Consider the following 17,584-nt stretch of genomic DNA (forward strand, 5'->3'; position numbering starts at 1 on the left):
GAGGTAGGAGTTTAAGGGATGAAGATGCCAAGGTTCGAGGAGGTGGAGTGACTGTTTCAAATCACCCAGCTGGTAAGACACAGAGCTTGGATTTGAACTCAGATCTTCCAACCCTAGAGACACTTCTAATGACATCAGGAGGCTACACTGACTCAGTCCCTTCAGTTTCCTATGTCTATAATCTGCTCTAGGGGCCAAGATTGGGTGTGGCTTCCTTTGTCGCCCTCTGATTGCCCCCATTGTTTCTTTCACCCCTTCCTCCCCATCGGGGGTCAGATTCCAAGACAGAGGCTGGTGTTGAAGCCCCCCTTTGCCAGGAGGCTGAGCCATCCTGGTTCTGTCTGTGTAAGACCTCTCTCCTTTGACAGGGTTGGGGGAGTCGGGGAGGGAACTCTTGGGAGCAGGGTGGGCACTGTGGGGGGGGCCTCCCTTCACGAAATCCTGGCTAGGCAGGTAGACCTGCTCCTGGCTCTGGGCCCCCTATTCCTGCCCCCGGGACTCAGCCCATTGTGAATAGTTCAAAGCGGCAGCCAGTTCTGCCTACCCAGCAGAGCCCCTGGGGCATGTTACAGGAATACTTACAAATATGAAGAAATTGAAAACAAACATCAGATACTTCATGCAGCTCAGACAGTCGCCTTCCATGGTGCTCTACCTACAAAACAGCAAGGCTGCCTTAGTTCCCCAGCTGGGGAGCCCCACTCAGCAAGAATCCTTGCCCCTCCTTCCCTATCCCCACTCCCTGGGGGGACCAGCCGCCAGCTCCACCCAGCAGGTGGTTTATACCTCTGTGATGGGGTTTGGTGCAAAGGGTTCTGGGAGTATGTGTTGGGGTGTGTACGTGGGGGAGGCGTAGGATATAGCTGACATCCGTTTTCCTCCTCCACAAAATACAGTTGATAAACCCAATCTCAAAGGGTGGCTGTGAGGCTTATTATTAATATTAATTAGTACCCTCTGAAAATGCAGAACAGAATTTCAAATTTTCATGAAATCCAGATTTTCTGGAGCCATTGAGGCTGGATGAACCCCCCAAAACTATTGTCTTGAGATTATCTTTAAACCTTAAACCAAAAATATCACCAGAAGTCTTCTTTAAACCAAACAACAGTTTAGCTTAATTAACCAGTAAAGAATGTCTACCTTGAGCACTGTGCTCTTTTAAGGTCTATCTATATGAGATCAAATTGACAACAGCAACTCGAAAGATTAGATAGGAACCTTAGAGGGCAGGGAGTTTATGTTAATGGGGGAGGAATAACTCAGAAAAGTGAGAATGGCTGTACAACTTGAAGAGTGTAAACAATGTCACTGAATCGTACACGGAGAAATTATTGAGTTGGTGTATGTTCTGCTGTGTATATCCTCAACAACAACAAGAAAAAAATAACATAATTAAAAAAAATAACAGCCACTGTTGGGGAGCATCTGCTGCGTGCTGGGTACTGTGTCAAGCACTTTACACATATTATCTCATTTAATCTTGCCGAGGTATGTACGTGATTATAACATCAGCCTAGCAGGGTCACTGTAACTCAGAGAGGGTAAGGCCAAGTTTGTGCCCCCTCCCCAACCCACAATCCAGTGACCTCCCCAGAAAGCAAGGCCGGCACCCTCATATCAATGAGGAACGAAGGGACCAGGGCAGTGCCCGCCTCCCACACGTCCGGCCCATTCTACTCCTGTCCTACACGGAGATGACAGGGCCAACCACAAGCTAGAGCTTTTAAAATATGCATTGGAATCCATGGAGAGAAAAGCAGAGAGAAGTTTGGGGCGAGGGTGGGGGTGGCCCAGGAAAGGTTTCTGGCACGAGGGGTGGCACCACCATGGTTTCTGCTAGTGTGCTGGGTGTCTGTCCACCAGCCATGCTCACCAGGCAGTGGCCAGGGCCCAGCTCGGGCACCTGGAGGCCCGTGAGGAAGGGGCTTGGATCTGGGCACTGGCCCAGGGCTGGAGGGTTTTCCTCCTTACATGGACCGCCTCTTCCTTGCTGCTCGCTGGTGCTTATTGCTTCTTGAAAGGACAGAACTGAGCAGGGAACACGTAGGCAGGGCCATGGAGCATCAGAGCCAGGGGCGTGAGGGCACTCAAAGCCCACCTGGGACAATCTCCTTCTTATTTTATTGGGAGGGGGAAACGGAGGCCCCAAGTTACCTGGTGACAACTCAAGGCTGCTCAAAGAGAAAATCTTGGAGGAACCTGACCTGGGGGCTCCAGGCTCAGAGACTTTGTCCCTCTGACAGCATCCAAGGGCTTCTCTTAAATTGGGTTGGGGAGAAGGACGATCCAGGATTTTTTTTGAGTCATCTGGCTCCACCTGGTCCAGAGGACAGATGCTCAGGCAGAGAGGCAGGGCAGAAGGAGCACTGCACTAGGAGTCTGGACCCCCAGTCTCCAGAGCTGCTCTGCCATGTGTGTGGCCTTGGGCAGTCACTTCCTCTCTGGCCTCAATATCTTCATCCTAAAATGATGAAGCTGGGGATTCGATGACCTGAGGGTTCCTTTTGACATTCTATCAGGCTTTGACTTGGATGGGCTTTTGGAAGGCAGAAGTGGCTGCCCTGAGAGAAGTTGACAAGGCTGTGCAGTAGGTGAGTTCTGGTGTCCCTTCCCCCTGTCCACCAAGGCAAAGTTTCTCTCCAGAGCAGGATCCAGCTTCAGCCAGCTCTGGCTGTCTGGCAATTAAAGGGCATAATAAATATGGCAGCTCATAAACGGGCTACCTGTATTTACTATGCACCACATTCATTACACACTACATCTAATGGGCTGGGCTAGCGGAGTGCTGGGCCTTCAGACAAATGCATTGAAAGGAAACGTGTCCCCTGGGAAGAGCCTTCTGACAACCTCCTAGGTGAGTCAGGTAGAGAAATGAGATGACGTGAGCCGGAGGATGGATGGAGAATACGCAGGGCTGAGTTCCAGCTCCAGGGCAGGCTGGGCTTTGGTGTCCGACACATGATGGCATCCCAGCTCTGCCAGAACTAGCTGGTGCACTGGGGCAGGTTCCTGCACTGTGCGAGCCCAAGTTTCCTTGTCTGTAAAATCAGGGTAAAGCTAATGCTTCCTTCATAATGCATGGAAAATACTGAGTGCCGGGCTTGGCACATGAAGCTAACAATAATACGGCCAGTGTATCTTGACTTCTTACTATATGCCAGGCAATATGAGCAGCCTCACTGAGTCCTCATAAAGCTCTAGGAAATAGGTGTTGCCACCCCCTTTTTCAGGTAAGGGAATTGAGGTTCAGAGATATAGAGTCACTTGTCTAAAGTCACACAGCAAGGAAGTGCCCGAGCCTGGATTCGAGCTCAGGTCTGTCTTAATCTGCAGCCACAACTCTTACTCATTATTTTCAATGAATGCTAACGCCTCTGCCCCACTCATCTTTCTCCAAGGTTCAGGCCTGTCTTCAAGCCTCCTGAGCCTCTTTATTTCCCACTGTCCAGGGGGAGCAGTCCCCTGGGTTGAAGCCAAAAGACCAATGTCTGCTCCCCCCAAGCCCCCTTAAAAAGGGGGGCTTCTGAACCTGGGGACCAAGTTGAATTGGCCAGGCTACAGTGACAGACATATGGAGTCTCCATTCTCTGCCGGAACCTGTTTTCATAGCTCTACCCATCTACAGAACCTTCTAGAAGTTAAGTGCATAACCACATAGTTTTCTAATTTACTTCTAAGAAGAGTAGGTACAAGGAGCATCTACGGAGGGGGTCTGAGGAGAAGCCTGAGGCCATGAGGTCTGACAGCTTTGTTGTCCCTCAACAAAAAATGTTCAAACGGCACCTAGGCTCTCTGAAGGAGCCCTGGTGGCGCAATGGTTAAGTGCTCAGCTGTTAACCAAAAGTTCAGCAGTTCAAACCCACCAGCCGCTCCTCAGGAGAAAGACGTGGCAGTCTGCTTCCATAAAGATTTACAGCCTTGGCAACCCTATGGGGCAATTCTACTCTGTCTTACAGAGTCGCTATCAGTCGGAATCAACTCGAGGGTAGTGGGTTTGGTTTTTTTGGTTTGGGGCTTCTCTACTGAAGGGAAATGACAAGCCATCCTTGGGGCAATGGAAGAAAGGCTGGAAAAAAGACTCAGCAGGGTTTCCTCATTCCACAGAGCTGACAGGGACCAGAGAGGAGAGGACTGGTGTGGGGTCAGGCCAGACTCGGGGCTCCAGCTCTAGCTTACCACCTGCTAGCCTTATGACCTTGGGAAAAAAAATCACATAACCTCTCTGTGCCTTCACTTTCACATCTGCCAAATGGGGCCAGGAACACTGATCTCCTCAGGAAATTTTAGCAACTGAGGGTTAAATGATATAATATATGTGGAGATCCTCTCGCAGCGCCTGACACACGGTGGGTCTGGCCCTCTCCTTTGCTCCCTCCTGACCAGCCATGACGTTGCTCTCTCACCGGATCCCCCAGACACCGGACACATTAACCACAATTTCCTACATGTCAGGAGAGGGGAAGGGCTCTCAAGTGGAGGATTTTCGAGTTGGGAGGATGATTGTGTTCAGCGGTTCTCAATCTGGGTCCCCTGGGACTAGAGGGGTCCTAAAACTATTTTCAGTATTTCAAATGACATCTTACAAATCATCTCACCACAAGCTGTTTCAAAAGGCAAAAGCCTTGGGTTTGAGAGCAATTAAACCACCCCAGGGAGGGGACGCTGATTTCTGAGGTTGTTCAGAAGCCTTGGCTAGGAGGCAGCTATGACTTCGAAGTACAAAAAAATTAGGAGAAAGTTTAACATCTACTTGATAAATGACTTGATAAAGGCAATGTGGCTTGGTAGATAAACTGCTTTAAATCTTGGGGCCCAGAGGGATGAAATGCAAGAGCCAGCATACAGGCAAACTTGACTTGGTGTGGATTCAACTCCACACAGCGACTGGGAAAGTGAGCAAGAGAGAGCTGTTTAGGGGCTGCAGTCCCACCTGCCCTTGCAGGTGAGCTTGCATGGGAGCTGTGGATCTGCTGCTGTGGCTCTCGGGGTCACACCATGTCATTCTCATGTTGAAAATGAGAAACCTTAGGCTAAGAGAGGGGAAGGGCGTTTGGCCAAGTTACCAGATCAGTTAGTGACGGATCTGAGACTGGGTCCCTGACTCTTGACATCCGCCCTGGTGCCCACTGGATACACCATGTCGTTGTTGGCTGCCGTTGAGTCGGCCCCTGACTCATGGCAACCCCCCACACAAGAGAATGACATGCTGCCCAGTCCTGTGCTATCCCCATGATTGGTTGTGATTGGACCATTGCGATCCATAGAGTTGTCATTGGCTGATTTTTCAGAAGTAGACCATCAGGCCATCGCTCCTAGTCCATCTTAGTCTGGAAGCTCCGCTGAAGCCTGTTCAGCATCATAGCAACATGCAAACCTCCACTGAGAGATGGGTAGTGGCTATGCATGTGGGTGCACTGGCTGGGGATGGAAGCTGGGTCTCCTGCATGGGAGATGAGAATTCTACCACTGAACCTGCCACTGCCCTCCTGTGGATATACTATATATCCTGTATTTTACTTATTTCTTTCGGTACTACACACCTTCCCTTACTAGCCTGTGTGCTCTGTAAAGGTAGGGACTTGTTTTGTTCACTGCAATATTCCTAGTGCCTTGAGCAGTGCCTGGTACATAGTAGGTGTTCAATAACTATGTTTGAATAAACGAATACATGGTGGGGAAAGGGAAAATACAGAGAACAGTGAGCAGTCAGCAAATCAGAGTAGACAAAGACAAGTCAGGAAGCGAGGGAAAGATGGAGAAAGACAGGGGAGGCAGACAGGGTAGACAGAGAGACAGAGCAAGAAGTGACACAGGAAGAGGCAGACCGAGAAAGACTCCAACAGGGAGGCAGTCAGTGTCAGGGGACAGGACAGAGGCACACAGAGATGGGGGAGGGAATTGCCAGCTTTTCACCTGGCAGTTCTTTGGGCCTCAGCAAGATGGAGTCTCCCAGTCAGAGAGGTTGCTATATATTTCTTTTATTGGCCCAGCTTGTCCTATAAAAGAAAATATTCAATTACTATAGGACGTCATTCAGGTTCAGCCACATTAAAGAAGCTGTTTATGAAAACCCACCCTGCTGATGCACACACTTAGCCTAAGTGCCTTGCTAATCTGGGGCCCATTAGCCCTAATGAAAAGTTCTCTGCATCTGGGGCCACTTGGGCTGGGGTGGCCTGCATGGGGTGCCCACCTTCTACGCGGATGGTAGCTCCTGGGTGCCCTCATTGTGGCCGTGTGGGAATCACGTCTTCTTTAAGACACTTGCAGCTCCTGGCAGGGGCTTTATTGACAGTGACGTGGCTGGATGTGACTGATGAATTGGGTGGAGACAGTCGATATGGGCTGCTCACACACCTGGATGCTACCTGGGCACTTGCAGGGATGGCTCAGCCAAAAGAGTGCCAGTGGGGTTTATCAAACACGTGCCCCAGAAAACTCAACTCCCAGGAGAGAAATCTGCTGCTGGAAAGTGTTCCTTAGCTTTGCATAAGGATTTGCCAGAAGGTTCCCTTAGAGAGTCAGTTCCCAGTAGTGGAATTGAGGGTTTGAGCTAGAAGGCAAATGTGTACACATGGCAACTCTTGCTCTATTACAGCCGTGGGGAATTTCACAAATCCAGAAACATCTGAGGCCTGGGGGGCTTGGGCTGCAATGGGTATTCCTGTGGAGAGGGAGGGGGAGATTCTCTGGGTCTATTCTGATTCCCCCTCCTCGGGTGAGAGAAGGGGTGGTGGGTGAAGATTCCTCCTACCCACCCACCCATTAATCCATCCACCGATCTACCCACCAATCTGCCTACCCACCCACCCACACACCCACCCACCCACCCATCCATCCATCCATCCATCCATCCATCCATCCATCCATCCATCCATCCATCCATCCATCCATCCATCCATCCATCCACCCATCCACCTACCCACCCACCCATCCACCCATCCATCTGCTCAATAGATATATATTGAGCTTCTACTATGTGGGAATGAAGATACAAATAAGCATGGGTCCCTGGGTGGTGCAAAACATTAGCCCAATTGGATGCCAACCAAAAGATTGGAGTTCACTCAACAGTGCCTTGGAACAAAGGCCTGGCAATCTACTTTGGAAAATCAGCTGTTGAAAGCCCAATTCTACTGGAGCGCAATTCTACTCTGACACACAAGGGGTTGCTACGAGTCAGAATCGACTCGATCGAAACAGATTTGGGTGGAGGTGGTGGTAGGAAGAGACAAGGAAATAGATAACAAGAGATTTGCAGCAAGCATCTGATAAACATATAAGCACTCAAGGCTGGGGAACCAGGAGGGGAGGACTAACTCCAGGGCTACTGGGGGAGGTTTCATAGACTAAAGGATGGTGAAGGTGAGCCTTGAGGGAATGTAGAGGTGGAGACTGACAGGTGGAAAGGCAGGAGGAAGGGCTTCCCTCCTGAGAGCTCGATGCAGCCTGGGGAGCTGGTACCCATATCTGGGCTAAACAAATACTTCTGGCAGGCTCTCTATCTGCCTGCCCCCTATCTGCTATGCACAAGTTTTGGGCTATACACTTACATATGTGAGCTCATTAAATGCTTGCAAGAACCCCATGAAGTGGATATCTTACCATCATCGCCACTTCACAATGGGAAAACGGAGTCTTAGGGAGGAGAAGTAACTTGTTCAACATGACACAGCTAGTAAATGATGGAGCTGGAACCCAAACACACTACTTAGAATCAAACCTATCTTTGATAGAAAGTGTATTGCCCACATGTGTGATTGCACTGAATCCTCACGGCAACCCTGCTAAGCTCGTTACTGTCCCATTTTACTGAGGGAGCCTGAGGCTTAGAGATCCAAGTGGCAAAGCTGAGGGTCCTCCTGAGATTCCAAGCTCTTTCTTCAGGCGAGAAATCAGAAAGGCTGGGTGTCAGCGGTAGGAGTAAGAGGGGAGGGGAGAGAAGCCAACCCCCATTTGACCGGTACAGTGACGAATTCCCTAAAACCTGCCCCAGGGGTGAGGAGAAGTCCAGGGTCCTCTGCTCCACACTGGGAAGGACATTCCCAGCAGGGTGGACTCCAGTGGGGTGGGGGAGAACCCCCTGGGTTTAGGCCAGGCCCAAGGAGTTTTGGGCTGGAGGTTTGTCCAGTGATGGCATGAATTCAGACACCTTTCTGGGAGCTGGGGTCCCTGTGGCCTTGGGAGTGGGAGCCCCAAGGTTCGTCCAGAGACTGTACCCCAAACCCCCGTCCCAGGTTCATGGCAGCAGGGAGGGGTCACAGTTTTCTCCTACCCCTGTTCTTCCCCTGCCCCATCCCATTTCTGGTTCCCACTGTCACCACTCCCTTCCCAGCATCTCAGGTGGCAGTCGTCCTGAGTGTGTCATGGCCACCTTCTTCTGGACACTGAGGCTGGGGAAGCACAGTAGGTGGTCTGAGGACCAGTCTGCCTGGTTCCTCTTCACCAGGATGCTCCACCCCATTGCGTGCCATCTCCAGGCCTGAAGTGGGCTCATTCATCTTCTGAGTCTCACCTCTCCCCCACAAACCTCCTTTCTCTTCTCTCTTTGTCCTCCTCACTCCCCCAGACCAAGGCCTGGCTCCTCTTTGTTTCCCTGAGGTCGGGAGAACCTGCCCTAAGGGGAAGCTGGGACACAGCAGCCTGGGTTACCTCACCCGCATCACGTGGCCCCTGCAGAGAAGGCCATGGAGGTGGGGCCTTCTCAAGTTCCTTGGAGACCCTCCCGGAGATACTAGGCTCTCCTCTGTCAGAGGTGAGTATCAATTTTGAAGCCAAAAGTGGTTGTAAGAATTCATGAAACCCTGGATATGAAAAGACCTGGAAGCCTGCAAAGCACCTTTCCCAGGGGGTGGTGGTGGCCATTATTATTACTGGTATCATCACATATCGGACATAAGTGGATACTCACATAACATCCACCAGTTATCAAAGGAGGGCAGGTGTGGGGGAGACCCCTGGATACGTCTTGAGATACAAATATCTTCCCCCTGAACAGCCCCAAATTCAGATGAACTGCTACAGATTTGTGATAGCTGAGCCTAATAATAACATCATATTGAGCGTTTACCCTGTACCAGATTCTGCTAAGCATCTCTCCTGCATTCCCTCATTTAATTTTCACCTGTGAGGTGGGTTCCATTATTACTCCATTTTACTGATATGGAAACTGAGGCTCAGAGAAGGAAATAAACTGGCCTGAGTTCACATGGTTAGTGAGATGCGGCCATGATTGAGGCCCAAGTCTGTTGGATTCCAAACCAGAGCTCCTGACACAGGCCATGGCACCAGAGAGTAGCCCCAGTAAAGAAGAGCTTCTATACCTTTGTCACCAAGGTCCCCAACCCAGAGCTGCTCTGCCCTGAGCCAGGAAACCAGGCACAGAGTCCCAGGAAGCCTCTAGAATCCTCCCCTGTGCAAGGACCCTTAGAGATGACCCAGACCTGCCAATCCTCTGACAGATGGGAGGCTGGAGGCCCAGAGAGGGGCAGAGGAGGGGCCAAGGTCACGCAGCGCCCCAGGGTTCTCTCAGTAGGCCCCTGCCCTGGCCAGACAGCTTTATTAATCTTGCCCCTCCCGTCGCCCCAGATGGCAGCTCAGCCCCATCTGCAGGAGCGAGAGGGCCCAGGAGGGGCTCTCTGATTAAGAAGAACAGTTCAGTTCATAAATCACTCCCACTTTCACTGCCCCCAGCCCCCGGGCATGGTTTCTGGAGACAGAGAAAAGGAGGCAGGTGGACAGGGGGCATGGAGAAGCCCCCATCGGAGGAAGCAAATATAAGTCTGTGCTGGTGTAGACCAGAAATGTCTTGTCTGTGCCCGGCCAGGTGAGGGCACTGTGGTCCAGAGCAGAGCCTCATAGGCACCAACCAACTGGGGCTGCCCAAGGTAAGCTGGGGGGCCTGGCCTAGTCCCCTCACCTTCCCTTACCTCTGTTTCCTCACGTGGGAGATGAGGATTCTCAGATCTAGCTCCCAACCTCACTGTGAGGATCGAAGGAAATGTGTGGGTGAAGGTACTTTATACGCGGAACATTCAGCTCCTGTCTTCCCATGCTCACCGAGATCTGCTAGTCTCAGCCTGGCCTTGGTCTCAGGCTGGGAGACCGCCGGCTTCCCTCCTTCAACCACTCACAGGGTGTTGTTGTTGTTAGTCACCGTGCAGTCGATTCCAAAACACGGCGAAGCTATGTGTACAGAGTAGAACTGCTCCATAGGGTTTTCAAGGCTGTGACCTTTTGGAAGTAGATTTCAAATCAATAACCTTTCAGCTAGTAGTTGAGTGCTTAACTTGCTCCACTCAGGGGCTCCACTCACAATCTAGGGAGACCAGTAACCCTAGTGTTCTCATAGGAGTGCTGACAGCCCTATCAACCAAACGGTCTAGGCATCCCAAGCAGAGCTGGAAATGAAGTGCCTACGGTGGGAGGGGGTCAGAGGGAAACTTCGAATCTGGGGAGTCCTGGGTGGGGTGAGGACAGGGAAAGGGCCAACACTTACTGAGCCCCAGTGATAATGTGAGACATTGTGTTACGGGTGTTTACTTATAATGATCTCACTTGATCCTTCAGAAAGCTCTGCCAATTAAAACTGTATTATCATTGTTACCTTTAACGGATGTGAAAACTATAGTTCAAAGGGGCTAGGAAGGTGCAGGGCTGGGGAGGGATGGAGCCGGGTTCATACCCAGCCTTGCCTGACTCTGAGGTTCAAGTCTTTTCCTTCACTGGGACGCTGGAGCCCAGGCTTGTAGGAACAGCAGTGGTTCATGTGATCAGGCTTGGGGGCTGAGAGGGGGAAGACTTATTTGCTCACTGGCTGTGCCTGCTGAGCCTCATCCAAAGACAGACAGTGTCGTAAACAAGCAATTGGCCCGAAATCCTGGCATGCCAGGCTATGGCGCAGATGCGTAGACAGGGGCACAGCTGGGTGGGGTACAATCTAATTAGGCTCCTGAGGGGCAGGCCTTGGGGGTGAATGGTACCATGAGCAGAGCTTTTCTGGATGCAATTGGATCCTAAATTACAGCCTCCTTTTTTTTTTTTTTTTACCCCAACACACTGAACCGGGAAGGTTGAAGGTCAGACAGTAGGCTGCAGCACCCTGTCTCAGGGCTGTGTATTGTATTGAGCCAGGGCCCCTCAGCCCCCTGACACCAGCCCTTGCCCTGCCCTAGAACTTCCATGGGGCTGCTTCCATCAGAAAATCTTAAAAAAAGGAAGCTTCCTTAGTGAGGGCTGACTCCAACTCCCTTATTTCATATTGGGGTTCCCAGAGAGGGGCAGAGTCTTGCCCAAAGTCACACAGCAGGGCTGGAACAAGAAGATTCTGATTTTCAACCTGCCACCCTTCAAACTACTCAAACCAGCCTCCTAAGACGAACATCTGAATTTCTTCTGACTTCTGAAAATACTTTTACACGTATCACCTTATCGAATCCTCCCAATCACCCCCAGGAGGTGGGCACTCCCGTTTTATAGATGCGGAGGCTCAGAGGGATGAAGTCACTTGCCAACGTCACAAGATAGGTTGGAAGAATTGCTGGGGCAAAACAGGGCTCCTCATTTCTCCACCCTGGCTGTCCTCAGAGGCGCGGACCTGGGGACTCTGAGCCCACTGCTCCCCAGAGTGACCTTCACCACAATCCATGCTTCCCACCCCCCATGGACCCAGGCTGGACGTAAGCCACTGACAGGTGCCCATCCCAGACAGAGGTCCATGGGTCCATCCCTCTGCCTTTAGCACCAGACATTGCACCAAGACAGCCTGTTTGCAAAGGCCTCTGGGGGCAAGGCTTTGCGCCCCTTAAGGAGACGGACTTTGCCGTGGTCAGGGCAGGCACTGAAGGCAAGGCAACTGGGTGATTTGGACTTGAGTATAAGCCTAGAAGAGTGGAGGTCACTTTGTGGATCAGGAACAGGATTTGTCCTCAGGACAGCAGAGTCCAAGTTCAATGCTATGCCCGATAGCAAGGTGAAGCTGAAGCAGGATGAGAGACTTGGTTCAAGGGCCCAGTGGGGTGGGTGGGGAAATGTGGACATCCTCCACATCCTCATCCTTCAGGCTCAGCTGAGATCTCCAGGAAAGCCTCCTCAACCCCGTGACCGGGGGAAACGTAGGTGTGAGGAGGAAGTGAGCAGATAAGTCAGACAAACAACAGGCCTTCCAGGGAAGCCTCTGTCCCAACAAACGAAAAGAAGTGAGTCCCAGAGTCAGAAAAGCCTGGTTGTGAACCTGGCTCCGTCCATCTTCAACTCCAGGACCTTCCTAGCCCATTTGAGCCTTAGCTTCTGTATCCTTCAAAGGGAACAATAATAATAATGATCATATTTTGCAGAGCTTTTGGGGGGCTCAAACCCCACAGGGAGGTTAGGTGCAGTGCAAGGAATGCCTGGGAAGTCCTTCTGGGTTGTGGCAGGGAAATCCGGTGTTACGGATTGAACTGTGTTCCCCCAAAACTATGTGTTGAAATCCTAACCCCTGTGCCTGTAAATATGACTCTGTTTGGAAAGGGGGTCGCTCACTCTTTCCCTACGCTCTTTGGCAGTCTAGTGAAACCAATGTGCTCTTTTTAAATGCATAAAATAAAATACACAGGATTACAAAGGAAACCAATTATATCGAAAAATTATATAAAAAAAAAAAATTTTGGAGCTGTTGCTAGGTGTCACTGGTCAGTTCTGATTCCCTATGTATAACAGAACGAAGCACTGCCTGGTCCCGCACCATCCTCACGATCGTTGTTATGCTTGAGCCCATTATTGTAGACCCTGTGTCAATCCATCTTGTTGAGGGTCTTCCTCTTTTTCACTGACCCTCTGCTTTACCAAGCACGACGTCCTTCTCCAGGGACTGGTCCCTCCTGATGATATTCCAAAGTATGTGAGAAGAAGTCTCGCCATCCTTGCTTCTAATGAGCATTCTGGCTGTTCTGCTTCCAAGACAGATTTGCTCATCTTTCTGGCAGTCCACGGTGTATTCAATATTCTTTGTCAACACCATAATTCAAAGGCATCAATTCTTCTTCAGTCTTCCTTATTCATTGTCCAGCTTTTGCATGTATTTTGATATTGAAATACAATTATCAAAAAATAACTTTAAAAAAGGAATTTGGAGTAGAGTAATGCAAATGCTTTGTTTATTATTATTAACACAGTAAGCTCAAGAGCTGTAGTCCTTGAGTGGCACAAACAGTTAAGTGCTCTATTACAAGACAAAAGGTTGGTGGTTCAAACCCACCGAGGCGCTTGGAACAGACCTGACCACTGGCTTGAAAGTCCTGTTCTACCCTGCACACAAGGGGTAGCCATGAGTTGGAATCAACTCTGTAGCAACTAACAACCACCACCACCACTCAGGAGGGAAGGGGGCAACATGTAGCCTATAGAACCTCCCAGATTCATAAATCCAAGAGCTAGTGATGCTTTTGATAACTAATCGACAACAATTTTTAGGTGATATGAAAATATCTGTTTATATCTATTGACGACAAAGCCTCAAGTACTGCTAATAGTACTGTGGTTTGTTGCCCTTTGTCATAACTGAAGAAAATGCTAAATTTCAGTTCGACTTTAATGAAAATGAAGATTTAATTTTTTCCCCTAAGTTCACTGATCCCTTGAGTTCTGTGGGGTCTGTGGAAGCCGGGATGAGAACTCCTGCCTTAAAAATAACGTCTGTCCCTAAAGGTGCTCCCCACTCCATCTGTGGCTCAGCAGTGCAACCCACCACTCAGCAATTCCCATCTCTCCTCAGACAAAGGTCACCCTTCTCCTCAGCCCCCATCCCCAGCAGAGGTGGAAAGTTTGCAGCAGGAGCCAAAGGGACCATAGGAGCAGAAAAGAGGGTGGGGGGCAGTCAAACCTCTAAATTCCAGTTAAAGAGCCTGCTCCTGTGTCTTAGTGGGGAAGCAAGAGCTCCTGAGAGGGGAGGCCATTGTGGGGGAGTGCGGCCACCTCCTGTCCAGGTCCGGCCTGGCCAGTTTGGAGGAAAATTGTGTTTGAAAATCCCCTGGGGAGGGGTTAAACCTTCAGACCTCCAGACACCCATCCTGAGATTTCAATTCTGTGGGTTCAAGGTGGGGACCCAAGAGTCTTTCCTTTTCTCATACCCCTGGGAGCCCTACACCACCAGGTTCAAAGATCTCAGGATGAGAAGGCCCCTGAGGTCTATCTGGGGCCAGGGCTCTAGGTAAGCTGAAAATCATGCCCGTCCCCCAAAGCTGAGAGGAAACCCGAGTCACCAGCCAACAACCTGTCTGCCAATCACTCGTGCTCCCCCATCCCCCACCCCGCCTGCCTCAGGCCCCATCATCTAATTCCCAGAAGCCACAGCCTCAGTTGGTTCTCTAAAATTACCTAGCATTGGCATTTGGCTCACAGCCTCCTCCCCACCACACACAGACCCCTCTGTCTGCTGTAGTCAGAGCTGGGTGACGATTCTATATGGCCTCTGATGCCACCGGCCTCCTATTGGGGCCAGCTCCCAAGTGACTGGAGTGTTTAGAGCAAACACCAGGCTCCTGATACCTGGGGTAGAGATTTTAATCCTCCAGAAACCCTTCTGCCTTTGGAGGGAACCTGGGAATGGAGTAGGAGGGAAGCGCAGCCTTCTCTGCTCCCCTCAGGTTTTTGATGGGGGTGGGAAGTCCATTTAAAGGTAACTATTTTTCCGGGAATTGAATATAGGAAAGAAGGTGTTTTGAGAAGGGCTCAAGTGTTCCCCTGGCCAGGAGGGTGGGGCTCTGGGCCTCTTGGTGTCTACCCCAGCCCTGAAATCCCTTCAAGAAGACCAGGAGGAACTTGTAGGACTGGCCCAACCCATCAGACCCACTTCCCAGAGGAAGTGGGAGACAGGCCAATGCTATGGTTTGCTGGCCCCTCCTTCCCAGCTGGGCCTCAGGGCTGCCTTCAGATTCAAATCCTGGAAAAGGGGGGTTGAGCCAGAAAGTAACTCAGAGACCACGCCCATTTTATAGCTCTGGAGACTGAGGCCCAGAGGGGAGGGGCCTGCGGGAAAGCAAGAAGCAGAGTTGGCACAGGATGGCATCACTCAAAGACTCGCAGCCTGGGAGCCCCCTGCCAGGCCCTGGGCAGTCTCAAAACACAGCCCAGGCAAAGCCAAGCCCCTGAGAACCACGGATGGTGGGCTGTGCAGGAGCCACCGGACATTCACGCCAGGGCTGCAGGGGTAGGGATTAGGGCACACTGGATGTATCCCTTAAGAACTAAAGCTGCTGTCTGCCCTTCCCCGCCCAATTAGAAATCCTTTGGTGGCTGGGCCTTTGTCTCCTACTTCCTCAGTGTCCCTTCAGCAGGTACAGGGGGTACTGGACAGCCCCTCCAAGCAGGGATTCAGTAATTGTGATTGTTGTTGTTAGGTGCCGGCGAGTTGGTTCTGACTCATAGTGTAATTACGATAGTGTCAATATAATAACTGCTATGCTTAATGTGCAAATGGTTTATGTGCTTGGCTGCTAACTGAAAGGTTCGAGGTTCGAGTACATCCAGGGGCACCTTGGAAGAAAGGCCTGGCTATCTACTTCCAAAAAACCAGTCATTAAAAACCCTATGGAGCGAAGTTCTACTCTGACATGCTTGGGGTTGCCATGACTTGGAATCAACTTGACAGCAACTGGGAAAAAAGGAAAAAGCTTCTTGTGGGCCAGAAACTATGGTAATGGTTTTCCAACATTATTTGAAAATGGGTGAATGATCCTCCAGTTACCCAAGGGTAAACTGAGGCTGGGGGAGGGTGAGTAAGCTTCCCACAGTGGCCTAGCTGGTGAGGGGCAGCACCCCAGAAGCCATACCTGCTAAGTACTATGACACCTAGTCGCTGGCTGGGCTATTAGACACTCGCCCTCAAGGCAGAAGCTAGTGCTGAGGAGAACAAGCTGGCCCTGTCCTAGGTTTAAGTGCAGACTCTGCAAACTTGGGTGAAGACTACCCTCCCCCTGCCCCTCCTCCCCAGTTCCTCCTGCGGTTTCTCCAGGCCAGCTGCATCTGGAGGAGAGCAGGAGCTCAGCCCCCTCCCTCCCCATTCTCCGCTCCCACCCCCAGGGGCAGCAGGCTGGAGACACTTGGAAAGATTTGATAATCCATCCCAAAATATGCTGGGCTGTTGCTGGGGCAACCTGGCCCACCACACAGCTCGGATTTAAATATTTAATGGCTTCATGGGCATTAAGGGGGCCTGGGAACAGGGAGGGAAAGGGCACAGGCCTGAACCAGTGTAGGGGGGGACCCCAGAAACTCCTGCCAGAGCTGCTTACCCACACCCCCACAGGGAAGAGTGCCGATGAAAGGCAGGACTGAAAGGCAGGACGGCTACCAAGCCGGCCTCCACAAGCCATACCAGGAACGCCCATTTTCCACAGGGTTTCCGTTGCTCTATTTAGTATGTGACAGGGCCAAATGGAGTGTGTACAGACCTGGGGTTGTGGACGAGACACAGAACTCCAAGACTGGGGACATGAGTGGAGGTGGGGCGGCCCCAGGGCAAATTCCTCTTTTGGAATTGGACAAAAGAAACTTTTTTTTTTAATGCCTGCTGTTATGGATCAAATGGTAACCCTCCAAAAGATATATTGAGGTCCTAACCCCCGTACTTGTGAACATGACCTTGTTTGGAAATAGGGTCTTGGACTCTGTTACCAGTTAAGTTAGTATGAGGTCATACAGACCAGGGTGCATCCGAATTCAATCTGAGTGCTGTCCTTATAAAAGAGAAGACAAACACGCAGACGTGGGGAAGCCTGCCACGTGAAGATGCAACTACGATCCAAGGAATGCCAAGAAACGCCTGGGACTACCAGAAGCTGGAAGAGACGAGGAAGGATCTCCCCTGAGAGCCCACAGAGACAGCATGGTCCTGCTGATAACCCTGAACTCGAACTCCTAAAACTGTGAGACTGTAAATTTCTGTCCTTGCAAACCACCCACTTTGTGGTATTCTGTTTTGGCAGCTCTAGGAAACTAAGACGCTTACTGTGCGACAGTCACTGTGCTAAATTCTTACATGATCTCCTTTGAACCTCGTGATAATCCTACCAAGCAGGTATATTGTTATTCCCAATCTACAGCTGAGAAGCTGGGATCAGAGAGATGAAGTGACTCACTTAAGGCTGCACAGCTGCTGGGTGGCAAACTTGAACCCAGGGCAGTGTGGCTCCAAAGTGTCTTTCTATGACATTTATCAGGTCCAGGGGTGGAAACCCTGATCTCTGTGCATAACAGGAATGCTGGCATGTGTGAAGCACTTTCTAAGGCCAGGCACTGTGCTAAGGGCTTTACATGTTCTAATTTATTTAATCCTCACAATGACCCATGAAGTAAGGACTGTTCCCCCCATGTTACAAATGTGGTAACTGAGGCCCTAAGGAGGACGTAAGACACCAAGATCACAAGGTCAGTAAGTGGGGGAGCCTGGGTTGAGGGCTTAGCAGCTAACCTAACTCCAGAGCTCTTTGTCTAAGCTGTCCTTAGCCCAAATTTAGAAAGTTCTTTTTTAACCAATGTGTGTATAGTTGGAAAATAAATAAGAAATAAATAAAATAAGAAATAAAAGTTAAAATCCTTTTTC

General features: G+C 50.6%; 1 protein-coding gene across 5 annotated transcripts in view; it reads right to left on the reverse strand.

The window, feature by feature from the left end:
- Nucleotides 1-17,584, reverse strand: part of TSPAN18 (tetraspanin 18) — a 220,002-nt gene that overhangs the window by 19,398 nt on the left and 183,020 nt on the right. For 3 of the 5 annotated variants that reach the window (XM_064288250.1, XM_064288249.1, XM_064288247.1), the window contains 2 exons: nucleotides 5,917-5,999; nucleotides 583-655 (listed from right to left, as the gene is read on the reverse strand). In XM_064288250.1, coding sequence (XP_064144320.1) covers nucleotides 583-645 — 63 coding nt within the window. In that variant the 5' untranslated portion in view covers nucleotides 646-655; nucleotides 5,917-5,999. The remainder of the gene's footprint in view (nucleotides 1-582; nucleotides 656-5,916; nucleotides 6,000-17,584) is intronic. The other 2 variants (XM_010592106.2, XM_010592105.2) reach the window with 1 other exon arrangement.

The sequence above is a fragment of the Loxodonta africana genome, chromosome 7 (assembly GCF_030014295.1).
Source record: "Loxodonta africana isolate mLoxAfr1 chromosome 7, mLoxAfr1.hap2, whole genome shotgun sequence".
In the NCBI taxonomy this organism is placed as follows: domain Eukaryota; kingdom Metazoa; phylum Chordata; class Mammalia; order Proboscidea; family Elephantidae; genus Loxodonta; species Loxodonta africana.